This window comes from Dunckerocampus dactyliophorus, chromosome 14 (assembly GCF_027744805.1).
Source record: "Dunckerocampus dactyliophorus isolate RoL2022-P2 chromosome 14, RoL_Ddac_1.1, whole genome shotgun sequence".
Lineage (NCBI taxonomy): Eukaryota > Metazoa > Chordata > Actinopteri > Syngnathiformes > Syngnathidae > Dunckerocampus > Dunckerocampus dactyliophorus.
In genome coordinates, this window is record NC_072832.1 from 2,616,514 (window position 1) to 2,644,342 (window position 27,829).

Genomic DNA, 27,829 nt, shown 5'->3' on the forward strand with positions numbered 1-27,829 from the left:
ATGAAAACGACAGTACTCTGAAAACTGGAAAATAAATAAAAATGGTGGTTAACACATGAAAACATACCACATATGTGTAAAATGCAAAATCATTCATCATCAATTGCTACTGCACTAGAAATTGCTATTCTATTGGAAAATGGCAGAGAAAAAAGAATTTGGGAGTACACTAAGTCCCCAACTAACGAACACAATTGGTTCCAGACGACCGTTCTTAAGTCAAATTGTTCTTAAGTCGGGGAAAAGGTAATATTACCAATGATATAGGTACTACATGTACGTGTATACATATACAGTATATGTGTATGTATGTAAATATGAGTTTGGATGCAGTAGTTATATTAAACCAGGATAATTCATGAAAAAAACAATAATAAAAATGATATAATGATACGTAATGATAAATGTTATTTACCTTTGAAGAGGAGTGGTCGAGCATACGTCGTTTTGGTGGAGGAGGAGGAGGAGATATTGAAAAAAAGGACAAATGGTCGTCGTGGTTAGACTCTTCTAAAAGAGGTAGTGTTCTGTGGGTGGTGTAGAATTAAGCAGGCCTATTAACTCTTCATAAACTTTAATCACACGCTCTGCCCGGGTTGTATCATACAAGTCTTATCCTTCCTCTCTCCTCTTCTTCCTGTATCTGTTGGTCCCATTAGCAGTGTCACAGTGCCCTCTGCTGGTCAAGCATGTAGCAGTATAAATATGGACTTATAAGGCAAAACGCATGAAAAAATAAACCAGTCGGCTTGTGTTCGTATCTCCGAGTGTTCGCACGTCGGATGTTCATTAGTAAGGGACTTAGTGTACAGTAATCCCTCGTTTATCACGGTTAATTGGTTCCATACTCGACCACGATAAGTGAATTTCCACAAAGTAGGATTCCTTCTTTATAAATGAAATATTTTTACAGTTATGGCATAGAAAACCTGTTTACGATCTTCTAAATACTGTTTGTAAGAGAACTCTAGCCATGAAATAACACCCATATGGTCACCTTTACATTCGTACTACCCGATATAGTAGACATAATTTGAGAAAATAAGCCATTTAAGGCAGTTGACCATGTAGGGGAGCAGAACTGATGGTGGCCTTGGGGGTTCAGAGTTGAGTTTTAAGTTGTTGTGGGATACAGCCGCAACAGTAACCTGTGTTATTATTATAATTGGTATTCTTATTACGTTATTATTATTGTGCCTGTTGTGAGATAACTTAAACCTGCAATAAAAGAAGGTTGTTCAAGTCTGGTGCTTCGGCGGTGGTCTTACTGAACAATTACTGACACCTAGTGACCGATGTAGAATGCTACACTTACAAACTGACGGCCTTAAGGACTTACAGTATGGTGTATTTGTTTTGCAGTGCATTTAGAAATTTTCATGCTGAAAATTAATGCTTGCAAAACCGCAATGGAGCGTGGGAGTGATGCTCGAACCGCAGTGTAGCGAGGGACAACTATTAAACTATACCTTTTGTCTATTTTTGACACACAGCTTGCTTCACCCCGCCTCCAAACCTTCCCGCCATTGTTCACTCGCAACACAATTCAGGTTTAAGCCCTAAATATGCTACACGCTACCTTGCAGTTGGAGGTGGCCTCAAGCCTGCACAGCCGGTTGCCGAAGCCCTCGGCAGCCAGACAAAGCTTCACGTGTTCCTCCTGGGAAGTGAAGGTACTCTGCAGGACCACCTCATCCCCCTGACACACAAAAAAAACACATAACATGCGATGAATATACCACTTTTTGGCATTACTGTTGTGAGAATGACTAGAGGACAATGTGTGTCTAAAGTAGATCTCTGTCACCTTTGTAAGTTTATCTTATCTTCAGGCAAATGCCACCATCAATGGAATCAGGCTTTTATCAGCTAGCTATTTAAAGAACATTATAAAAAGACGACAACGGCCAACTGAGGACCACCAACACCTCTGGGTGCTCCATATTGGGAAGATACTGCACTGTCTGACCCCTGATGTAACTGGCTTTCCACTCTTGCATGTCAGCAGCACCCTGCAAGCAGTCAAACACACTGTCCCACTGTCCAATGCTGAGATACTGCAAGGTGTAAGAGGACGCTTGCTTTTTTTTTTTTTTTAAATACAGTAAATTTTGTCTAAGGTTTGTCTGCTACATTCTGGCTGCTGTTTTTTTAACACACACACACACACACACACGCACGCACGCACGCACGCACGCACGCACGCACGCACGCACGCACACATACAGTACATCAGTCGTTATTGTTGTTGTTTTTTTATAAATTTGCCAGTGCAATGTACGGTTTAAGCAATATTTTGTATGAAAATGCTGGGATTTGGCATGTTCATTTTAATTGGAAGACTGCTTTTACTGCTTTAAATTTTACATGGAAAATCCAATTTAACATGTTCCAATTCATGTAAAATTAATAAAACAAAAAACAAAAGCAGTCTTGCAATTAAAATTAACATGGGAAATCCTTTTGTGCTTTTGTGACATCCAACTAGTTTTTCCCCTTTCATCCAGAATAAAATTTTGATGGAATTGTATCTAATTTAAGCTATTAAGATTGTAGTTAAGGATTTTATAGGTGACACATGTCCTTGGCTTACGGTTTTAATGGAATAGCAGAGATATCTGATACATGCTTCTAGTTTACATTTATTCTATATCTACATCTGTTCTATTCTACTGTATATCTATTGTAAATCTGTCGTAACGTAGGTTTACGGTGGCCGACAGGGGCAAATTACATTCACAGAATAAATACTTGACAGACAAGATATAGATACATCGATGTTACCTAGTTACCTACCTGCACCACCTAGTAAATTAAAATAATAACCCACTTGTGGTGTCCACTAGTTGTTTGACTAATTCACAAACTACCAAATTGGTAGGTAAACTGTACCGATTCGAATTTATACTACACGTCAACATTCATATGTGATATGATACAAATGCTAACTGTGTACGCTTGACTTTTTCTAATGCTAGGCTATGCTATGCTACGCTAACATACACCATAACGTGTCAATAATGATATTTAACTCACCATTCGCAAAAACTGGAATTCATCTTCGCCCTCGCCCGCGTCGAACATAATTTCCAGCTTGCTGGCAGACGTTTAAAGGCAAGGAAAGAGGAGAAGTAAAGTTCCAAACAGACGAGCGGCTAGAAAGTGTACAGCCATTACTAGTGGGCGGAGCCAATCGAAGAGGTTGTTGACGAGAAGGAAGACATGATGGCCGCTGCATTGGCGGGAAATTATGCTGCATTCGACGTTATGGTAAAAATCAAATGTGCACTTGAATATGACGATGTTTCTGCCAGTGTCAATCAAACGTAAACGAAAAACATAGCTGACGAACGGGATATGGAGTAAATACAGTAGAAACATAAGGTAATATACTAACTCTGTAAACACACTGTACACTTCGTTTCGTTGCACTTTCGCTGTTCTGAGTTCCGAGTTTTATTGAATGCAGCTTTATCAAACACATACAGCTAGCGTCTAGTTCAATTACAAGTAAATGACAGCAAAACAGGGACAGCAAACAGGACAAAGCATAAGTTCATTATGCTTGTTGAGCAATTATCCCGAAAACATTTGCTATTGGACACCCCTCCATCTTGCAATCATTTTAAATATGGCCTAATTGACTCTCTGGACAGCACCACACAGACATGATTTGAATACCATTTATTTCATTAATGCTCCTCAAATACTTTGGGTACAATGAAAAGTAACATATGCCTCTCCAGCAGTGTTGTAGCCTTTGTTGGGATGAATGAGTGTAATAAAGAAAAGGTTGTAACATGCATCACCAGAACAATGAGCATATTTAATCAGCACATACATTAAAAGCATAAAACACACAGACGAAATTACTGGCGGCTGTTCAGTTGGCAAAAGAAAGCATGTATGCCCTTAAAGCATAAGATGAATTTAAATATTTTACGTTTGTGTGTTTTCCCAACTCCTGGGTAACATGTTTGAGTTAGGGTCATTTAGCAGTCAATGTTGGACTTGTTTGGATGACTTTCCAAATGACTTAAAGGATCTGTGAATGCTTTATCAGATGCTACAAAAGAACCGCAAGGACACGTTAAATCAATGCATGGCATTTTGAACATTTCTGTGAATTTAGAAGGAGTCTCCTCTTGTTACAGATTCCCTAGAATGCATAAATCAAGAACTAGCAATGGGTGCATGCTGCGAGGATTAAAGGTCGCTCTCTCCGTAGAGGGCGGTGGAGAAGGCAGTGTAGTCTAGCGCCCCCGGTGGCACCCCGTGGCCCGTGTACGGCGGCATCCTCATGATGCAATACTCCGCTTGCTCGGACGGAAGCTCTCTCCTCAGCTCCTCCACCAGAATGTAAGGCTGGGATGCAAAGAGAAGATATCGGATCAAACTTCTAAACAAATCTATTTTAGGAGTGGGTTTTTAGCCGTGTTATTCCACACACAAACCTTGTCAGCTGCCAGGATGCGGAAGGATGCCACAACTTGCTCGGCGGTGTCGGTGTCGGCAGTTTCTCTGGTCATGAAGTCGATGAAAGACTGGAAGGAGACGATTCCTGTCCCGTTGGGGTCAACTAGGATCATTATGCGGGCAAACTCCACCTCGCCCTGATTGGGGAAAACAAGTAACAAAATAAGGTTTTGAATACTTTTTAGCAGGACTAATGTTTTCAACATTCAAAGCACCTCACCAGATCATAGCCCATGGAGATGAGGCAGGCTCGGAAGTCATCCGTCTCCATGGCGCCATTCTTCTTCTGTAGTTAGAGGCCAAAATTTGATGTTGATCATCAATAGGAAATTAACAGTACGAGTCAGGGATCACAGCGTGACAATTAGACTATTTTAACACTCATCTCGGAGTGCGCTTCGTACCCGATCAAAGTGGTTGAAGGAAGATCTGAATTCATTCATCTGCTGCTGGCTGATGCCCTTGGCGTCGCGGGTCAGGATCTGGGTTTCAATCTCGTTGATGGTGCGGGCGATGGTCGTGAGGAGCAACTCCCAGCCCACGCGAATGTGCTGTAGGGAATGGCAACACAACAGAACACATAACGTCAGCAGGTCCACGGCAAGTGAGTATTGCCGGTAATTCCACAAATACTGGCCTCTGCTCCGTTCCCAATTAATCGTGCATTTTCATAAATAAAACGGCACACCGCAAATTTTCTTTTCGTAATATTACGACTTTATTCCCATAACATTTTTACAATTTTTTATTCCAAAAATATTACAACTCTTGCCCCAATCTAATAAAAACAAAAACAACTTTACTTTATTTTGTTTCTATATTAGGACTATTACAAAATAACTCATTTTATCCTTATTATACTGTAGTCAGGAGATCGGGAAGATCTGGGTGCCAATCGCTGTTTGGGCATCTCTGTATGGAGTTTGCATGTTCTCCCCATGCGTGCGTGGGTTTTCTCCACGTACTCCGGCTAATTGGAGACTCTAAATGGTCCATAGGTATGAATGTGAGTGTGAATGGTTGTTTGTCTCTATGTGCCCTGCGATTGGCTGGCAACCAGTCCAGGGCACCGCCTCTCTATATATATATATATATATCTTGTTAAATTCTATTTTTAGAATGTGCCATGGGCTGCAAATGACCACCGGACTGCACTTTGGACACTCCTTCCATGTTGCTATGAAGGATAACACCATGTGTTGCGGTCTCCGCCATGACCACAACAATCCAGAGCAGACATGGTATCTGTAAAGCTGAAGTTCATGATGGAGTTAAAAAAATGCATTCATCAATTTTCTATGCCGCTTATCCTAATTAGGGTAATGGTGGTATGCTGGAGCCAATCCCAGCTGACCTCGGGTGAGATGCGGGGTACACCCTGGACCGGTCGCCCGCCAATGGCAGGGCACATATAGACAAACAAGCATTCACACTCACATTCATGCCTATGGACAATTTAGAGTCGCCAAATGCCATTATTAACAGTCATGTTTATATGTGGAAAAATGTAAAAAAACATTTTTTTTGCAAAATCCGATTACAATTTTTGTTTTAAACAAAGAAAAGCCATCCCCATAAAAAAAGCTTACACCTGATAATAGATAAAAAATAATAGATGCCACGTACTGGATAGATGTCTAAATCATCTTTTACATATAAAAATGTGTTTTTCCAGGCGTACCTCCATAGTGTAGTTGGTGTGCTTGTTGTCAAACACCAGCGACTCCTGGATGAGCTGGTGGTCTCCCTCCAACTTGTCGATGTTGGGCTTGTAGGCGACAATGACATGCTCGCACTGCTTGAGTTGGGTCATCTGGTCCTCCAAGGTGCCCCCTATCTCCAGGGCGCAGCGTCCAATTTCCTGTTCGTCAAGAAAGGGGGTCAATTTAATTTTCTGGGGGTGGGGTGGTAACCACTTTTGATAAAGACATGGCTCCAGGATAGTCATTTAGCTGTGTGCTGTGCCCGACATCGTTTAATATCCATATTCAAGTTCAGTATCCAGTTAGTGGCCTCATGTACAATGTGTCGAAATAGTATTATGCTCCATGAGATGGCCATAATCGTATGAATGCATCATGTATGTCTAACCTCCATCCTGGTCTGTATCCAGGGTCCGATTAGATTAGCCTGGGCAGCAAACTGCCGCCTCAACCTTTCATGGGCATGCTGGCGTGCCATCTCCTCCTGCAGGGCACTGTCTCTCTGAGGAACCAACTTCTTAACCTGAAAGAAAGTTACAAAAAATCATGCTCACAGACATCCAAGTGGATATGAATATGCTGCGTCTGACTACCTTGTCCCATTTGATGAGGAGCTCGTCGGTCGTGATGGTGCTGTAGGGGTTGATAATGTTAGCCTTGATCCCATAGCTCTGGGAGATTTTCTGCACCTCATTGTGGATTCCCAAGATGGCCTGTCGCTCAGCATCCGCCTCTGGGAGAGTGGCTTTGAACTGCTCGTGAGCTGCAATTAGACTCTAAGGGGGGAAGCAAGGAGGAAAAAGGCTTGAAGTGCTGAAAGACTGCGAAAATGTCAACTTTTTGTCAGGTGTGATCGAATGCTGTGTATTTTTCTGAGTGTGATACATTAGCGCACCGTTTCATGATGACCAAAGTATGACTCATAATGAAGATGCTCGGATAATTAAGTCAGATGATATCAGATGCAAATACAGACAATTCATGAAAGTACTGTAAATGTAAAGTGGATCTCAGAATTGGTGACAGTCTAGAATGGAGGTGTCCAAAGTCCGGGCCGGGGGCTATTTGCGGCCGGTCACTTGTTTTGTATTGGCCTGTGGCATACTCTAAAAATAAGGTGATACTGGCTGCATCAGAACATTACCGAGAAAGAATAGGATCCATTAAAAGGAACAATAGAACAGACTGGAAAAGAAAACAAATTCAAAGTTTACAAAGCATGTAGCATAATGTTAGGAGAAGAGTGAAATCACGTTAATATAAAGTCATGACTCGTATAACACAAAGCTGAGATGTAACTTGGCCTGTACAGTCGTCACCGTTAAACGGTTCCGCACTCGACCGTGATAAGTCAATTTCGTCAAATTAGGATTTAATATTTAATACTTAGCATTTTAATACTCTTAAAAGTCCATACATTCTCAATATTATTATTCTACGTAATCTAATTAAACATGTTATGTTATGAACAAACAATTATTTGTTTCATATTAGCAAAGAATGACAAAATTAAGGCAAAACATTCACAGTCATGGCCAAAAACATTGGTATCCCAAATATGACAATGTTTTTGGCCAACGGTGCCAATGTTTTCAGCCTAAACCAGCCTTAATTACACAACCAAGGCCATGACTCTACGTTTTCAGCACAGGCTGTGTTGTGTCAAAAAATGTCAATTTTTCAAACTCTGTACATTCAAATTTAAGCATTTTCACATTTTTAGGCACACAAGGGAACCCTGTTTGTTGCACGGTGGTCTCGTGGTTAGCATGTTGGCCGCTTACTCAGGAGATGGAGGTTTGGAATCTTCGTTTGGACGTCTCTGTGTGGAGTTTGCATGCTCTCACCGTTCATGCGTGGGTTTTCTCCGGGTACGCCAGCTTCCTTCCACATTCCAAAAATATGACCTTTAGGCTAAAAGGCTGATTGTAAATTGTCCATAGGTGTGAATGTGAGTGTGAATGGTCATTTGTAGATATGTGCCTGTCCAGGGGTACCCCCCTCTCACCCCAAGTCAGCTGGGATAGGCTCCAGCTTACCCATGACCCTATTGAGGACAAACGGTATCGAAAACGGATGGGTGAATTGTGTTCACTGTCAGTGTGACTTCTTCTTGCGCCTACCTGGACTTCCTCAATAGTGTGCACCATGAACATGTCCTGCAGGTCCTCCATGGCGCCCTCCATCCAGTTGTTGAAAGGAGCAGAGCGCTTGGCAAACTCCAGGAACAACTGATCGATGGTCTCCAGCAGCTTATCTGTGCGCTGGAAGGATTAGGAGACGACATAAATCCTGATAAAAGACTCAAAATGTCCAGCGGAGCTCTCCGATACAAATCCCGTAACACAAAAATCCTAAACACACACGCACCTGTTATGACGACTAACCCCGGGGAGCGTAACATTAGCGTGGCCTTGTTCACCCCCACTTTGGCTCGGTCGGGAGGGGATTGTTTTGAGTGGACAGACAACAGAGCTCCTGTTGCTGTCATTCATGGTTAATCCTCAGACATTTTCCTCAGCCCTCGTACAGTTGCAGGTCAGGAATGGTCAGCATGGATCAGAGGAAGTGGCCAGTGGGACTAGCTGCGGGCTGGGCGATGGCATCTATGTCTCCATAAACTACTATTTGAATAAGGGGTTTCTCTTTTGTGTTCGGGTTGTTTTTTTATTTTTTAGATTGACACCCTACTACCCTCCTACTGATTGCATTGACATTTTCATCTGCATCAATGTGGATCATTAGCACACTCTTGTGGAGATTGTGCAATGTGCAAAACATTATGTAGTGTACCTGTATGTACCGTCCCTCACCTCCAGTGCCTCTCTCCTTTTTTGGGTGAGGGTTCCCAGCCTGTCCCACAAGTCGCAGATGCTCTGGCAGCGCTGGTTCACAGCCGCCACATCGTGGTAGTCCAGCTCACTGGAAAACAAAGCAAGAAGCTTTATGCCGGCAGACATGACGTGGCTTTTCCAAGCATGCGATGCTGAAGTCAGAGCGACCTCAGGACTGGAACAGAACCGTTCTCCCTTTCGTCGCTCCTAACTAACACAAAAGAAAACACCATTGAATTGTAGGTTTTTTAAAGTCTTTTCTGTTTTGTCACCTGCCATCATGTCAGTTTTACAAATGAATGCCACATATGTACAGTATTTCATATCAAAATATCTACAACAGGGGTTTCCAGTGTGGCACGGGGGACATTTACGACCTGCAGCTTGTTTTTTTTTTATTGACCCGCAACATTTTTTTTAAATTAGGGCTGTAAAGTGATTAAAAATCACAATTTTCAAATGAATTAATCATGATTAACTCATTCACTCCCAGCCATTTTTCAAAAGACATCCCCTCCAGTAGCGGCCTCCAGTAGACGATTTTGAGAGATTTTTCAAGGCGCACAGAATATTGTGTTCTACGGCTACATGAACATAGAACCTACCAAAAGAAAGATTAGACTCTCGTCATTCATCAGAAAATGAAACGTTTGTTTCTACCTTTTCCCATTCTTTAGTAATCAGCAGTAGAACATAGGTACGTTTCAGGAAAATATCAGTTCCCAACTAAAAAAGGGAGAAATACACGTTTTTGTGAAAAGATACATTTCAAGCATAACTTTCACTTTGACACAAATATTTTTTTGACAGCACAAATACCTAAACAACTATACCAACATAAACGACACAAAAAAGGGGTAGTTTTACATCAAATTAACAATTTATTCAGAAAATATAAAACCATGAACTATTTGCAACTTTCACAATTGGAACTGAACTGTGTGCGCGCACGTATGTGTGCATGTGCATGCGTTAAAATTTTCCCACAACGCATAACCTTCTGCACACTACGCTCCTCCACGCGGTCTCACCTCCTCCTTCCTGTCTCGTGTGCTTCACCCATTGAAATGATCCATGCCGAGCTCTTATCAAATGCACTTCTGCCACTTTGTGGCCGTTTTTATGGCTTAAAAATTGCTCTAAAAGCAAGCGGATTTTAAGTTTTAAAAAACTTAAAAGACGTATAAATACATTGTTGGGATCGGGCGTTTGGGTTTATAAAAACGTATAATTACGTCTTTGGTAATGAATGAGTTAATCACCATTTGCAAGCATGGTCAGTGCCCCACTTGGCTTTGATGCAAGTGGACTCTAACAGCCAAAAGTGAAACCACCTGATTTGCAGCAAAAAGTGAAACTACTGTACTGTAGTTCATGCCCAACAGATAACAGATAGACAACACAAAAAACACAACTTTTCTACGAGGCTTGGAAGAAATTATTGATATTACCTGGTGATATCATGATAATAATAATAGGATGCAGATGCAGGCTGTTCTTTATCTAACCTATTAGCATATCTACGATGGATTGATTGTAGCCTTTTTAGAAAAGTAAAAATATAAACATTTCCCCCACGTCCTTTGATTTTCTAGTACAGTAACTGCCGAATCTCATTTAGCCGACTTTAAATTGTGGATTGAATGCACACTCCCGGTACACAATGACTGCTAATGTCGACAATGGGAGTGGAGGGGGCGGCGTACTTTAGCTCCTGTGCAATGGCGGCAATCTGCTCCACTCTGTCCTGGTGGGCTGCCAAGTCGCTCTCAAAGGCCTCGTGTTTTCGTAGCAGTGCCTTTATTTCTGTCAGGGTGGCTGTTTCGTAATCCTTCAGGGACAGAAGCACTTCTTTGCCTGATAGAACACGTTTGAGCAGGGAGACAGAAAAAAAAACAAGGCAAGGTGATTGGAAGTTTAGATCCCAACACCAACTTTACTTGATTTCCGGTGGTGACAGTGGACACGACGGAGACTGTGGACAAAAGAAAGCGCAGCATATTGAAAGAGCAACTGACCGCTGGCCCAGTTTTCATGATTGGTGGCTTTTTGGCGGAACTTTTCGGCCAGGTGGTCCAGTCTCTCCAACCTGCGGATCTCTGTGAGGAGCCACTCCTCATAGCCCTTTTCTGCATGCTCCAAGCCCTGCCAGGCCGTGGCAATGTCCTGGAGAGACAATCATAGCGGTTTTGTCTCTCTCCAGCCCTGGCATCTAATGATGCAAAGCTCGGTAAAAGGACGCATTCAGAGCGGCGACTTACAGACACCATCTTGCCTTCGGAGGGCATGAAGGCAGGCCGGTTGCTGATGCGCAACTTGGTCTGCAGGGTGTTGAAGTTGATCTCCAGCTGGCACTTTTCCTGCACCTTGGGGGGCTTATGCTGGCGCCTGTAGTCCCGAAAGTCCTCCAGCTTCCTCTGCATTTCCGCCACGGTCTTCTCCGGGGTGCGGTTCTCCAGCCAGGGAGTGGTGCGGCGGATCCACTCCAGCAGCTGGGGAGGGTAGTGATCCATATTACGACATGATTGTGTCTTCATAAGAGTACAATAATGCACACCCCTCAACATTTTATTACATATTCCCAAGGGTCAATAGTATAAAAATGAAAATTCGAGTAGTCACTGTTCAGCTTGTATAAAAGTATAGATTTACTATCCTCTGAAAATGACTCAACACACAGCTTTTATTGTCTGAACAGCTGACAACACAAGTGAGTGCACCCCTCAATGAACCTCCACTCTCCAGGGCCGGCAGCACTCATGCAGCCCCAGACCATGATGCTCCCCCACCACCATGCTTGACACAATTATCTTGCTACACATGTGTGTTGCCAGCTATTTAGACCGTGATTGCTGTGTCCATCCCATCCGTGCATCTTCTACCGCTGTGGCTCAGCTCCCTCTTCACCACAAAGGACCGATGCAGCGTCCGCATCACTGCAGACGCCGCACCAATACGCCTGTCGATCTCGCATTGCATCCTTCCCTCACTCGGGAACGAGACTCCGAGTCCAGTTCAACTCCTCCATTTGGGGCATTTTAGACATGTTGTAATTCAAATGATTGGGTTTTAAACTTTTTAGGACCGTACAAATACCCTGACAATAGCATGAAGAATATACTTGGGAGGCTGAATAGGCACAATCAACATAACAAGCAAGCAAGCAAGCACAGTAAACAAGTTCACCAAGCTCCCAATCTCGTTCCACATCTCTCAGCGGCATTATCGTCATCACAAGCCTAGAGCGCCCTCTTGCAGATGCTGACAGTAACGTTCACCACAGTCAGTATGAATTAACATTGTGACCTATAGTCCGGAAAATAGGGTTGTCACTTTTGCAAGATGCAGTGGAACCTTGGTTAGGGTCATTAATTCATTCCAGAAGGACCGACTCTAACCAAAACGCACATTAACCAAATCAAGTTTTCCCATAAGAAATAATGTACATAATCCGTTCCAGAAAGCAAAAAATGTTCACAGGAAGGTGGTGGTTGATCTCTTTGGTAAGTCACGTCTGACAAATAACCCTTTCATTTGTCATTTATAAGCATTTACGATTCTTTTATGCATGTAAAACTGTAACTGTAAAACAAAAAAACGTCTTTTGTGTTAACATTTTTGGGAGTCAACCGCTGATGACATCATGGACTGGCGACATAACTTCGGTTCAGTTTTGTTTAGCTAGCTAATAGGATGCCATCAAGGAAAAATGTTTTGTGATAAAAACAAATACATTAACTCATTCAATACCAAAGACGTATTTATACGTTTATATAAACCCGAACGGCCGATCCCAAAGATGCATTTATATGAGGCAAAAAGAGGCGATGATGCAATTGCACAATAAAAGATGTCACTTTTAGAGCAGTTTTAAGCCATAAAAACTGCCACAAGGTGGTAGATGTGCATTTGATAAGAGCTCAGCATGGGTCTTTTGCATGTATTAACACACTTGACAGCAAGGAAGAAGTGGAAGAGCATGGAGGAGTGTAGCATGCAGAAGATTACACATTGTAGGGAAATTTTAGCGCATGCACACGCACACACGAATAGTTTGTGGTGTTATATTTGTAAATAAATGGTTATTTGATGTAAAACAACGCCTTTTTGGTATAGTTGTTTAGATATTTGAGCTGTCACAAAAGCAAAAAATATTTGTGTCAAAGTGAAAGTTATGCTTGAAATGTATCTTTTCACAAAAAGCTGTTTTTCTCCCTTTTCTAGTTGGGAACTGATATTTTCCTGAAACTTACCTATGTTCTACTGCTGATTACTAAAGAACGGAAAAAGGTAGAAACAAACCTTTTTTCCTGATGAAAGGGAGTCTAATCATTCTTTTGGTAGGTTCCATGTTTATATAGCCATAGAACTTAATATTCTGTGTGCCTTGAAAAATTTGTCAAAATAGTCTAAAATGGCCGCTACTAAAGGGGTTGTCTTTTGAAAAATGGCTGGGATTGAATGAGTTAAGAACACAGTTGGACTCACTCAGTGTATTGACAACACCACAAGATGCGCACCATATTGTATGCTAACCGGAGAATGCACGCAAACTCAGGCAAAATTGTGGCGTAAATTTTCAACGTCAACCGAAAAACACGCTAACTGAGCTGGACGCTAACCGAGGTTCCTCTGTACTGTGCATTTACATGATTCAATTACATGGCCTTTTTAATATGATTACTATATTCAGATTCTTTATTTTTTAAAAATCATGTGCTGTGATGTTAGAAGGCGTCCCGGAAAAATAAAACAACACCTGACCTACTTTCATCCAGGGCATGCGTTATTTATCGAAACAACAAAGTTACGGAGCAAAACACAAAACCATTCTTTGCGCTGTGTAGTTTCCCTCTACTCCGAGTATGTTTGTATCATTCTTATCCAATGATTAGAAGATGAATATTTATTTATACTACACATAATGTTGAAATAGTGCTTTGTACCTCGCTGGCCAGTCTCTCATACTCCTCCATCAGCTTCTCATTCTCCTGGTTCACACCCAGCACCTTACAGATTCTGTTGGCGGCCGTCTCTGCCTGAGAGAAACAACCTCATTACAATCGCACTCAATATTTCCAGCGTTAGTCTCAAAACACCGGTTTTGTTTGGGCTCTAAATCAAACTGCTAAGAGAAAAGAAAAAACACAGGATAGATTTCCAATCTCAGAAACAGGAAAAGCTGATTAGCATGCGCAGAAAAGCAAACTGACAAGTACGATAAGCAGATTTTGCATACCTGCTCTGCGCCAGCAAAAGCATGATAGAAGCAGGACACATAGGTCATGATAGCTCTTTCGTCAGGCTTGGGGGTGTTGATGATATCTGTGCCCAGCAGGGTAGGTAGGATGTGCCAATAAAAGAGATAGATGTCATTGTAGTAGATGCACAAAGAGAATACAAAAATTTGCATTTTGTAGAATCCATTCATCCATTTCAAGTCATTTCCTGAAATATGATTACCTTCTGCATCAAGCATTTTGGGAATGTCCAGGTGTTTCTCTGCTATGTCAAAGGCCAGGTTCAGGTTCCCCAGAGGATCATCCTAAAAAAAGAAGCACAATTCCACATGACTGAACAACAATGCCGGACTTAAAATGCCACCGTTCTGACCTTCATGCTGCGGGGGTGCTGGTGGACACGTTATACTCCCTCATCACCTGCAGCAAGCACTCTCATTTATCAAGCTACAATTAACGAGCATTTATTACATTGAGGCGTACGCTTTGATCAGCGACGTGGCGATTGTGGCTCAATGGAAAATCCATAACTGTTTTGCCACAAAAGCTACGTAATGACTCTTGGTCATTAATTTGGGTTTAAATCAAGCAGCTTAACCTACACATCACGCTGAGGTGTTAAATGGGCGCAAAAGCCAGGCAATCTTTCATGAATATGGAACCCACAGCATAGATTGAGATAAAAGGTAACACATAATCACGAGGGTCCTTTTGAATTCAGCAACTTTTACGTTTATGAAAATTATTCTCGCAATATTTTGACTTTATTCTCCAAAATACAAGTTAATTCTCGCAATAGTTTGACAATTTGCTCATGTTTCTATTCTTGTAGTATTCTTTCCAGTGTTGCCCTAATCCTAATAATGACAAAAAAATGTTCTCCTCACGCAGCAGAGACAGGAGCGGCACATGGGACCAGCAGCTGAGACCCTCCGTGTTAACTGGACAGTCAGTGACACTACACGGGGGGTAAAGGGATCACGCCATTGTCTCTGCACCACAAAGATGACAGGGCCAGCTGCTCACAGTTCCAGGGAGTAAAGCCACGCCTGGATGGATGCTTGGATTGCTCTGAGGACACCCCCTAGTGTGTGAGTGCACCTCAACAACGCAAGCGAGCTCACCTGGAGTCAACCTCAACAGCTGCTTGGTGCACAATGCAACTGTCTCCACACTAACAAGCCGACGTGCGACTCGGAGTGTGAAAGTGTGCCAGAGAGAGTGAGAAAAAGCAAGAGTGGGAGGAAACAGACAAAGTCGTGATGTGCCTCGCCGTGATGCTTGACTGAGCCGGTGTGTTCTGCCTCACTCTCGTGAGGCCAAGGAGCCTCAGCAGCAGGGTTTGCTACGTGACTGTCATAGCAGAGTCGGAGCTGATCCCGAGATCTGCGGGGTCGAGGTTCATGTTTCCGCGACTGTGAGACATGTGCTGACAAGCGAGGGCTTCTGCTTCCGAGAGTGACGAGTGAAGGAACCGTAGCCAAAGTTGAAGTGAACTTCGTTATAATAAAAAGCTGTTATCAGGGATGTTCACACGGGAGTGCGGCTTCCATTTCCTGATCCAGCAAGGAAAAGTATGCATGGTGGGAATGTGAGCTCCCTCTTTATACACGCAGTCAAGCCAGACCATCCAAATGAGCTGAGCAGAAGCATGTGCCGTAAATTCCAGTGTATACGCCGCTACTTTTTTTCTTAAAACTTAGAACCCTGCGGCTAATTTATGGCTAAATTCTAATCTCGTAATCTCCTTTACTTCAGAACTACTACTAATTGTTTAAATGCTGTCCCGATCACACGACAGTGAGGAAACGGTAGCTCTGTCTTTGGCAGGAGTCATTCATCAGTGCCCTCACAGTGAGCTTTCAACCCACTGGAAATGGCAGGAGGTCATTATATATAACAAGGTAATCATCTTTCTATGAACACTTCACTAACACCAAATTCAACACACAGCAACTTAACACTCCAAAGGTATACCTCAGGAATATACAAACATGCACCAATATGAGTTGAAAATTTCTCATGAGGCATTGTGTCTGAGCAACGCATTTATTGAGCCGCTGCAATGACGTCAGCCTCCCTCAGGGCTCTGGGCTCCGGGTCATCTGCCTCCCTCTGGTTTACAGAGGCAGCACTGCAGTGTCATCCACCATTTTCTATGCTGCTTGTCCATTTTATGACGTGGACATGTACGGCATACATACCGGTGTGGCTTATATACGGTATGTACAAATCTGTTTTTTCCTCGAAAGTTTGTGCGTGCAGGTTATACACCGGAATTTGCGGTAACTGCTCACGTTTACACATTGTGGCAGTAATGACTTGAATGAACAGTATTGAACATGACGTCAAGCTCTTCCCGAAATTGATTTTAACTTAAAAGGACATACTGTAGAGTAGATCTGCTATTTGTGGGCACTACATTATGATTTTTGATCAAAAATCCGCAATCCACATGCAAGAGCTGTACCACAAATAATACTTTTACAAAGATAATAATGCTCAGTTTTGACTGACGCAATAAGCAAGGCATTCATTTAATAGTGGCAATAAAATGTCGGAATAAGTAGAACGTCATAAACTGTATTCTGGAGGCTATTTTCTGAGTGTGCATGCAAACTGCTGTATTCTTTTTTGCTGCACTGCATCATACTGATAACGGTTATAAAGTATGTAGCTCTCTCCTGCAGCTAAACACGGTTACTAAAATATTAAAACTAGATCTCAATATGATGCAGCGCAGCTCTACACCGCTGAATGAAAACAAACAGAGCGTTATTATCGATACAAGGGCACAACACAATCTCCTTTTATTGCGGTTTATGAGTGTAAACACTGTTACGTGTATTTATCTATCATAATGTGATATTAGCTCTCTCACAGCACAGGGCAAACAAAGTGCAGTTTTTAGTATGTCTCAAACTCTATGACATTTTTTGGAGGGTTTGTGGATGTCACGTCAGTCAGTGTTAGTGTTTCAGGGGCTGGCACACAGCATCCCAGTTACGGGTGACACACACACGACACCTTGCTGAGCTTAGAGTAGTCGAGGAGGTCGGGTCTGTGTCTATGAATCAGGGCGCAGAAGGCCAGGCCGTCCTTCCAGCTTCGCCGCGCCAATGAGCAGAGAGAGCCGACAATGTCAGTTCACAGAGACGTCACGCTACTTCACGGCATTTAAGTTTGTGTTTTGATAACATTCTGGCTGAGGTTGTTATGCTGCAGGATGAGCTAAAAGTGTATCTGCTTTAAAATGTCACAAGTGATAAAAAAAAAATATGTGCCCTAATGGAAATTAGCTCTGAAATGTATTGGAAAAAAATGCTTAGCTATTAATGACGGACCTGACATGGAAGTTCTGCACATTGACATTCCTGTAGGGGGCGGTCTTTCTCTGACACCACAAGAGGAGGCCTTCTTTGGCGGATGTTTCTGCACAGACATTCGGCGTATGATAGTGGCTATGCTCACACATATACTGTAAGTACGTGTATTGAAAACACATTCATATTTAAAAAATGCCTTTCATCACCTTCAACAGAAATGTCCTGAATGGCAAAGCGGAGGATAATGGTCCAGATCATTCCGAGCGTCATCTTTACGTTCCCATCCACGATCTCTGGAAAAAGGAACACATCACGTTGAGCAAAGTACCCCCCTGTATATACAGTAGCTTAGCTGACGGTTGTGGGACCTTCAGCTCCGATGGAGACCAGTTTTACTCCTTTGCTCGTGATGAAGTCCAGTGCTTTGTTGACGTTTGCAATCTTGTGAAAGCGCATCTTCCCTCTGTCGGGCTTGGGTAGCCTCTCACCTGCAAGCGGGACACGGAGGACATGACATGTAAGCAAATACTGATACTACTAAGTCAATATAGTGCTTCCATACGACGCATGCCATATTGACTTCTACATAATCCCTCGGAAAAAGTCAGTGGAACCTTGGTCAGCGCCATTCATCATTTATATGCATTTAGAATTGTTTCATGCATATAAAACTGCAACTGTGAAACATTAGAGAGTCAACCGCTAATGACATCACAGACAGGCGACGCAGCTGACATCCGGTTGCTGCTTCCATTTCATAGCAGGCTAAAGATGCTAGCAAAGACGTTTTGTCATTAAAAATACATTAAGGACACAGTTGGACTCACGCATGACAAGACGTGCGCCATATTGTACGTTAACCAGAGAATGCACGATGTTAACCAAAAAACACGCTAACCGGGGCGTACTAACGGAGGTCCCACAGTACATGCAAACCAACACTCATTGAAAACATGATGCAAAATCATTTTGTGTTTGATTTAGTCTTTTTTTTTTTTTTAAAAACAAGTCTTGAACAAGAAACATTGTCAGTATTGTACACCGTCATACCTCGGGTTTCAAGCGCAGCAAACAGACAACAATGCTCACCAAAACGTTGCCCTGGTTTTCTTACATTGTCTCTCTTTTTATTCAATGCGACTGCTAAATAACCTGTCACAGGGCCAAAGAAAATTGCGAGGGCCGGCAATTTGATAAACAAGGCAAGAAACACTATTGAATTAAAAAAAAACTCTTTGCAAAGTGCGAAGACGGCGTCCCCTCCCCTCTTCCTTTTCCACTCATCGCCGTCTTTGCCAAGAAGATTCTTCAGCAAAGGTAAAAATCCTGTTAAATGTTCATATCCATTTAATTTGTTATTTAGCATTACTTTGCATTGTTTTCTGCATATAACACTCAAATTATTCCACATAAAATGTACCTTTTAAGACTTTTGGCTATCTAGAAGCGATTCATTACATTTACATTATTTCCTAGGGGAAAAATTGCTTCGGTTTTTGCACGTGTCGATTTTCGTCGCACCTTGTGCAACCAATTAATAACTAGAAAAGCACTCAGAGAGCGCAGACCTCCGCCAAGCGGCATTGTTCCCCCCATACTGTCATTCACTCCAAAATAATAATCCTACATTTTTTTGGATCAGTCTTTAATATTTTGCACAACCTGCTGGAAATTGCCCTGTATTTTTTTTCCCCAAATGCTCCATTGTTTGTGGAGTTATGTGCACAAATGGCCAAAATGGTCTTATCTCGCAATGTTAACGAATCCCTTAAAAGATTCCTGGATCCAGACGGTGATCCGAATCACAAAATGTAATCAGTTCTTCCATATCAAATTTCCGACAATTCCTGAAAATGTTCGAAGCCAAATCCATTCAGAACTTTTCAAGTTATACTTTTCAAGAACATAAAAAACCCAACCTCCGTGCTGCCCTTGGCGGCGTGAATGAAAAGTGAGGTCCCACTGTATGTAAAAGTGGTCACTGGTGCCATCACCTCAAACAATAAACAACCAAGACACTTCTTTCAAGTAATCTGACCTGAGATGACTTCCAGAAGCAGCATGAGTTTGAGTCCGTTCCTCAAGTCTTCCTCAATGTTTTCGATTTGTGTGCCGGCTTTCCTCAGGTGGGAGTTACACCAGGCAGTGAAGGTCTACCGGACATCAGAGAGAAACAAAAGGGGATTAAACCGTGATAGGATGACACCTCACAGAAGTGAGGACATCCCTCATATTTCAGCAACTACCTCCTCAATGCTATTTGGATCCAGTAGTGTGTAGTCAGGACCAGCAAAGCCTTTTCTGCGGGCCCAACCACTATCAGAACCAGTGGCTTACATTTACTGTACATACTTAAATTGCAGTATTTGTTCCACGAAAAATGTATAAATTTATTCCCAACACTTCATGTAGCGTGTTTCTTGGCTGCACTGGTCTATGTTGTTTTTTTTTTAATCCAATCAGATTTCAGGTTCTATGTTTTGCTATATCAATGTAATCTTCCAAGGGCCTTCAGAGTCAGAAGTGCTGGCCCATGTCACATACACACGATGAGCAATGGGGCTGTTTCTTTAGCCAATCAGATTTCAGATTCGCCTCTCGGGGCGAGCAGGCTGGCTCTCATTGATATCAGCCTTTTTCCGTCCTCCAATTGGTTGATCTGAGCAAAACTGTTCCACAAGCCAAGTTACAGCCACAAAGGCTGACTGACCAGAAGAAATTGACATCTCTGGTCAGCTTGCACTCTTCACGGGTGAACCTTGGTTCGAATCAAAGATCAAAGATCAAAGATCAAAGATGGCGCCCTCCATGGCAGACGTCTCTGTGACACTCTCCTGTTTTTTTCTATTTTTTGCTATTTTATTGTTCATTTTGGACATTCAACACACTCATGCAGTACATTACAACAGAGAGACACTTTTGAACATCGGCAGGGTTCACCACGAACTTTCATTTAGCCTCTCAGACTTTGCCTTTCTTCTGCGCCGGGAGAACGCAGCAGCCTGCGGGCCTGGTGAGCTGAATACCCGGCGAGCAAAGCATCCGAGGCGTAAACGAGGCAAGCGGGCCGGTCTGCATGCTAGGCTAAAAGCTAGAGCGACTAGGCCACCGCTACCAAGCCTGCTGCTCGCCAACGTCCGCTCCCTTGAAAACAAGATGGACGAACTAAGAGCAAGGATTACAGCTCAACGTGAGATCAGAGAGTGCTGTGTGCTCACCTTCACAGAAACCTGGCTGACGGAGGATATACCAATATTTGTATTAATGTCTCTTCTGTTGTTGTTGCTTAATTTATTGGTATATATGTTTGTTTCTTATGTTCTTATTCTTTCTTGTGTTTTCTTTCTTTTCTTGGGAGAATGAACAGAATAAGATTTTCATTGCATGGTATAACTGCTGTTTTACCATGCACATGACAATAAAACTCTCTTGAATACAATATTCTGTGTGTCTTGAAAGATCAGTCAAAATCGTCTAAAATGGCCGCTGCTGAAGGGGTTGTCTTTTGAAAAATGAGTTAATAATCACAATTGTATTATTAATAATAATAACCTCCACTGTTTGGATCATACTGCACTATTTTAGGGTCGTTATGTTGGAAAACCCGAGGAATAGAATCATGCGCTGCTTCACAATGTCACAGCAGGTGTTGGAAATCATGTTCCCCAGTACCGGCAGCACTCATGCAGCCCCAGATCACGGCCCTGCCAGCACCAGGACACAATTACCTTACTACTTGCTCATGTTGCCAGCTATTTAGACAACAAAGGCTGTGTTTTGAGTCATTTTCAGAGGATAATAAAGCTACACTTCTATACAAACCGTGCACCGACTACTTCATTTCTATAATATTGTCCCATGAGAAGCTAGCGTGTCTGTGAGGGTGGTATACTGTAGCAGCTTTGCTCTACAACAGGCTGACAACCATCATCCTAACAGGGTAGCAACAAGGCTTCATAACATGAAATTCTTTGACCATTTTACCATGAACATTTAGTGGCACATATTTCCCCCCCGCCGGCTGACTGTACTTCCTTTCCATCAGAACAAATGCACTGAGCGGCACGTGTTCTGTGAAATACTGTAAATCCAGTTAAGATAGGATTATAGTTGTCTTTCTCCTCCTATTCTTGTAAGTCTCTCACTGGCCAACAATGGCGTTCATGCGGATGAAGAGCCGGGGGTCCACCACCACCACAGAGCTCAGCATTCCGGCTGATATAAGGCGTTAAATATAGAGCGCTCTGGAGCGCTTCATGATAAGAGACCTGCCGGCAGGGAAGGGCGTTAAAAAAACATGGGCGAAAATGGCATGTGGACCATTGTTGCCCGTCACTGCGGCAGCACTGGACTGGTTACAGTTGCGAGGTTGTCTTATCTCGCAAGCATTCTTGCAGGTCGCACTTCCTCAGTTAACGCTAAGATACAGATCCATGACAGTACGGTACCTTCAAATAAGTGCCACAGTCACATCAATTTTGGATATTAACGTCATCAGAAAATTTGTCGTTTTATGGGTTTTGAATTATGAAAATCAAGATTTAAAAAAATATAACAACAAAATAGAATAAATAAAAAATTAAAATCTTAAAAGGCACAGTCAGAGTGACAGTAACATCATCCAAAAACGTGTTTTAGTCATTTTAGGCCGTTAGCATCATCAGAAAAGTAGTAGTTTTAGTTGTTTTATGAGTTTTTAATTATTTTAAATTAAGATCATTATTAAATTATTAAAATATTATTACAAAATAAATTACAAAAAATGTAATTCATCATTTAAAATTAAGAAAAACAAAAATAAATAATTTAAAACATTACATTTTTTGGATGATGTTACCCCCCTAATATTTGTTGTCACTATGGCTACGAGATTTTAAAATGAAATATATATTTTTCAAAGTTTGTTTATTCGATTTGTTTTGTATTTTAAAAATATCTTAATTGAATTGTATTTTCTTTTGTTTCATTTAGGAGGAAACAACCTATAAAATACTAAACATTAATTTTAGTTGAACAGCAACTGTCTAATGTTTAAAGTCAACAAAATCTGTCATGACTTTTTGTCACTTTTCTCCCCGTGGTACATCTTCACACCGCCTGCGGCTCTTTGTCCAAGAGCAAATACATTTTAGCTTTCAGAGCAAAGGCCATCACATTTCAAAGCGAGAGTCCCCGAGGGGTACGTGACTTTGAGCTGCTGCCATCCTTGTTGAGAACCGCGGGCGGCTGGTCCACCAAATTTGACTCGGATAGAGTCGCTCAATCCCGCCGCAGCCTACTTTTCCGAGTACTCAGACTCCCTCTGCGGCGCTACTGACCGGTGACGCCTTAGGATAAAAATATTTATGAATCATGTAGAGCAGCGACTGAGCCTGTAAGTCTACTAGCTGAAGATGCCCCTGGGGGCCCCGCTAGCTCGGTAAGGATGGCGGGCCTGAGCTGAAATAGATGATAGGAAAACAACAATTCTTATGAATGTTGCAGGGTTCGTCAGCATCACACCATTCCATTAAACCATTGAAATTGGTTGTAGTGGAGTAGCTGGATTATTGTATACTCTCGGTTTAAAACAATACAGTTCTGAATTCTGAAGAATTAGAAACGCACGGTGGATAACCTGCATGGTGGTCCAACCAGGGCTCTCATCTATAAAGCTTGCGTGAACACAAATCGGGTGCGGAAAGTTGCGTACGCCGTTTTCCAAGCAAAGTATGTCACCTATAAAAACACAACCTGGCGTGAGAGTGCATGAGAGTGCGTGAGAGTGCATGAGAACCGGTACGCCACCTTTGCAGTAAGCTGATGCACTTTTTTGGAGACATGACCAAAAGGCGACAAACATTTGAAGTGGTGAAGTGAAATCATGTTCGAAATAAACATTCTGTGGAAGCCAATAAATGTGTCCATCATTGCATGCAACATCACGCCATTATTGACTTAAAACATTTGGGGAAATGACACGACACCGATGGATATCATTTGTCATTTATCATAAACACCATTACGCACAAGTGTGTTGTATCCCGACTAAAAGATATATGAAAAACACAACCCAGAGCTTGAATATTGCATTTTCATGATATTATGTGTTAGACTAACATTAATAACAAAACACCAGGTTGTCCATTAAATAATTCTACAGGGTTTAAGTTTACGAGGCACAGAGCTAGTTTTCGCTGGACAATTTCATCAAAAAATAAGACAGTTTGTCATTGCATAGGTCAAGTATGTCATCAATAGCAACATTTATTTACCATGCACACGTGTGCGCTTGTGCATTGCGATAACATTTTCCTACTTCCCTCCCCCCACGCTCTCCAACTTCCTCCTTCCTGTCTTTTGTGTTTCATGAGCGTGGCCGAGCTCCTATCACGTGCACTTCTGCCACCTAGTGGCTGTTTGTAAGGCTGAAACTTGCCTAAACAAGGAGGATTAATTTACTGTTGATATCCATCCATCACTTCATATTGTTGTTGCGGCTGGACTACCCAGCATGCCTTGCAGGCATCTGGAAATGACAGTTACATTTAGTGCTTAGTTGTTGTATATCACAGGAGTTAATTTATGTGATGCTTTAACTTGCTGTAGATGTGTTGTGTTGTGTTTTCGTTTCATTGCACCGTGAGCAAGTATGTCGTTCTGTTTGCTGCCGCCCATATATCCACGGCCCCTCCTCCAAAATTTTTTCCCCCAATGTGGACCGTGAGTCAAAAAGGTTTGTGCAGCCCTGTTCTATGCACAATGCACAGAACCGCCGCCGCCGCTGAACAGACAAGAAGAGGTTCCTGTCTGTTTGGCGGCGACAGACAAGGAAAACAGACCGAAAAAGCTAAATGCATTCTAAGAATGAATTTTGACGCTTGCTGAGCTGGTGCCTTAGGTCTCATATGACAGCGTGCGTGGCGTATGACAGCGTGCGTGGCGTATGACAGCGTGTGTGACAGCGTGCATGGCGTATGACAGCGTGCGTGGCGTATGACAGCGTGTGTGACAGCGTGCATGGCGTATGACAGCGTGCATGGCGTATGACGGCGGTTTGAGCTCAAAAGTTTTGTGCAATTTTTGGTTGAATTCTGAATGGTGTGACATGACATTCAGTGACATACAGCGTTTGCACTGTATGTTGCCTTGTGTTACCACAAATACAATAGTTTCTGATCCCTATTGGGGGCCACAAAAAGGTTAAAGAGCTGGGGGGGCGGAGGGGCTCCAGCTGTGCAAAGAGTTGAAAAGCCAACTCACAAAGCCTTAAAATCAACTGAGATTGGGGGAGGGCCGGGGCTATATCCAGTCTGTCCAGTGCTGCTGGTGCAATATTTTCTACATGGTCTCTATAAACAAAAGAATTCCGCACCAAGGACAGCGGATTAGCCCTACTATGATGCCCACATGGTGGCCCGGGTTAAAAATAGAAGCGGCGTCCATTCTAAATCCCAAGCGCGTCATCATGTGTTGGAAGCATCTGTTGACAGCTCGCATTCCGCGCGTATCACCAGGAGAGGCAGTGGGCTGGTGAGCCGCTGGAAGGCAGCGGGGCTATTGTTAGACGGCTGGTACCCACCGCCGCCATCCGTACGTCAAGGGCCGGTTAGCTCTTGTCAAGCTGGGAAACAAAGTTTGTCACCGGAAGTTACACAGATTTCAGTTTATGTGCGATACATCCAAGCAGAGGTGGAACGGAAGAAATGACATTTTCTTGCATTACTGCAATTGACTACTTTTTTGTTATGTTTCCTTGAAGTCTTGCACTTCACTAGATTTGAAATCTTATGGGAACAGGACCACCTTCTCTTTTGTTTTGCAGTTCCAGGAGACCTCCCTTAAAACCACTGAAGAGCAGTGTTTTCCATGCATTCATTTGTGCCCGCCACAAATAGATTTGGCGCTACCCGTTTGCCCTTGCTCACACACACATAACGCGCCTGGTCTGCCGGAGAATAAGACGACGCTGCAAGAGGGATCAGTGTTGCCAACGTAGCAACTTTTAGCGAGTAATCAGACTCCTTTTAAAAAAAATTTAAAAAGCGACTAAGGGACTTTTGTCCGGCCCATCCCCAAATAAAAGTACTCACTGGCTTGTATGTGACATTTTTTTAAGACAAAAACAAACAACAGAAGAAAGTTCACTTGTAGCTCTACACATATTTGCTTTGTTTTTCATGTTTTCACTCACTTTTTCAAATGCATCATAGCCAATTATGCAAATTCGACCATTACGTCACTACGTCACCGCCCGCCCCCCCCCCAGCTCGAAAAGTCGGAAGCTCACCCTTGACGGTAATGAGGATAAAGGATAAACGGTATTGAAAATGGTTTGATAGAATAAAGCGTACTTTTACTTGAGCACAATATGTTTGCCCTATTTGCACCTCGGCATACAATACACATTTATATTCGTATGTCAGGGGAAACAGCAATAAAACACGAGCCGGAATGTATTATTTTGAAAGTGCTGACCGGAAGATTGACTGCCAGCTCCAACTTTCGCCTCCCTTCACTAAACCACTTTTAACAGTCAATTAAAAGTGACTTAAAAAATTGCTGCATTACTTTTTTGATGTACTTTTTAAGCAAGCAACAGCCGAAAACACATTAAAAAGGTACGACTTGTGGTTAACCCGTCACGTTTGCTAGCCAGCGGTAAACATATGTCGTTTATACGAGCTCTTTTCTGTACATTTTGGTGATTTCAGGGTGACTCACTTTCCTCTGCTGCTGCTCCCAGGCTGGGTCCAGGAGCATGTCCCGGTCCCACTCATCCTCCTGCATCATGTACTCATCCTCGTAACCGTTGTCGTAGCGCACCATGCTCTCCATGTGGGTCATGGTCATCATCTTTGGGCCGTCGTTTGCTTTTCAAACCCAAACTGACAAATGTGAAATGTTATTAAATGGGAGCTATTTACCCCTCTCTCTCTCTCATACACACTTTACCCTTGTCCCCCCGACCTACAGACGTCCGGCCCTGGTGGTCTGCGTGGCTGGCTGGCTGGTGTGAAGCAGTATCATTAGTAGGCGTGGTCACATGACCCACTCAGACACGAGCACATACACTCCAACACGCCACTTGATCCAAACAGCTTTTTAAATAAAAAACAACAACAAATGCGAACTGCCATTATAAACACAAAAATAACAAAAACAGATTCGGGTCATATAAATAAAATTGTGTCATTTGGTATTTAAAAAAGCACCAACCACCAAGGCCACTTGAAAACCTTACAAGATGCATCTCGGAATTTGACATAAAACACCTGATTCCACGTTGTGTTTCTGTATGTGCATTAGTGCGTGCAGACGAGTGTCCAAGCTAAAAGACAGGGGTCCCCAACCACCATCAGTCCGTCGGAAGGGGCGAACTGGGTAGCAATAATAAAAATTTAAAAAAGAGACGCACACCTTTCATTTTCCGTCCATCCATTTTCTATGTCGTCAATCAGTTCACACGGGACATGGAGCCTATCCCAACTCACTTGATGAAATGCAAGGTCATTCACACCTATTGACAATTTAGTCCCCAATTAGCCTAACATGCATGCTTCTTGGCATATGGGAGGAACTCTTTTTGTAAATAACTACAAATGAATGTCCAAGGAAATGGACATAATAATGTGGATTATTTTTAAAAAATATAGACTTGTCACTGAAGATAATGGGGAGACAAGAAAGCAAGATCCAACAGACTATGACAGCAGCTACTTGAAAATATGGGTTTGTCGCTTCCAGGCATTCAAATGTGCCAAGTGTGATGTTCGGTCATTTTGGATGAAAGTTCAAAGGAACTATCTGCAACTTACCACAGTGGCATTGATGATGATACCTGTCCAAATACTTGTGTTAGACTAAGAGTTCTCCTGCGCTGACCACTACCAAAACACGACCATAGCATTAGATTACTATGAGGTTTGGAGCGCACCTCTATTTTTTTCATTTGACAGAACTGACTCGGCCCGTAGGTTCAAAAAGGTTGGGGACCCGTGCTTTAAAACGCACTAAAACATTTCTGCAGGCATGCTGCAATAAAGCTCATGCTCATAATGTGCAGTGAGTTAGTGGAACTGAGTGCGTAAAGTGTAAACGTTGAAGGTGTGTAGGAGTGAATGAGCTAGGCGTCTTAAGAATGCCGAGCAAGAGGCTGGGGGTGGTGGCGGGGAGAGTGCTTATAGCATAACCACAGAACCAGAGGCCAAACTGAGTGCATTGATAAACACACAAGAGTGAAAGAGGCACAAGTGTTTCTCAAAGCCATC

At 42.6% G+C, this 27,829-nt stretch overlaps 2 protein-coding genes across 14 annotated transcripts in view; both read right to left on the minus strand.

Moving 5' to 3' along the window:
• Nucleotides 1-3,180, minus strand: part of ryr2b (ryanodine receptor 2b (cardiac)) — a 105,019-nt gene extending 101,839 nt beyond the window's left edge. For 11 of the 12 annotated variants that reach the window (XM_054798385.1, XM_054798387.1, XM_054798386.1 and 8 more), the window contains exons 1-2: nucleotides 3,037-3,180; nucleotides 1,580-1,699 (exon numbers count right to left, since the gene is read on the minus strand). In XM_054798385.1, the coding sequence (XP_054654360.1) occupies nucleotides 1,580-1,699; nucleotides 3,037-3,084 (168 nt within the window). In that variant the 5' untranslated portion in view covers nucleotides 3,085-3,180. The remainder of the gene's footprint in view (nucleotides 1-1,579; nucleotides 1,700-3,036) is intronic. The other variant, XM_054798393.1, reaches the window with a different exon arrangement.
• A 390-nt stretch (nucleotides 3,181-3,570) lies between these two features.
• On the minus strand, nucleotides 3,571-26,548 carry actn2b (actinin, alpha 2b). 2 transcript variants are annotated; one of them, XM_054799017.1, is made up of 21 exons: nucleotides 26,283-26,548; nucleotides 19,618-19,732; nucleotides 17,948-18,067; nucleotides 17,786-17,872; nucleotides 17,598-17,685; nucleotides 17,281-17,359; nucleotides 14,477-14,558; nucleotides 14,253-14,338; nucleotides 13,960-14,052; nucleotides 11,275-11,505; nucleotides 11,032-11,179; nucleotides 10,720-10,870; nucleotides 8,993-9,101; nucleotides 8,303-8,443; nucleotides 6,773-6,955; nucleotides 6,568-6,702; nucleotides 6,158-6,337; nucleotides 4,881-5,027; nucleotides 4,697-4,762; nucleotides 4,455-4,613; nucleotides 3,571-4,365 (listed from the first exon to the last, which is right to left on the minus strand). In XM_054799017.1, exons 1-21 carry the CDS (start codon nucleotides 26,412-26,414, stop codon nucleotides 4,207-4,209), a joined length of 2,691 nt encoding a protein of 896 aa, XP_054654992.1. In that variant the 5' UTR covers nucleotides 26,415-26,548; the 3' UTR covers nucleotides 3,571-4,206. The 2 variants fall into 2 exon arrangements, with proteins under 2 accessions (XP_054654992.1, XP_054654993.1); XM_054799018.1 differs by lacking the exon at nucleotides 19,618-19,732 and having other exon boundaries at nucleotides 26,283-26,411.
• Between the last annotated feature and the right edge of the window lie 1,281 nt (nucleotides 26,549-27,829).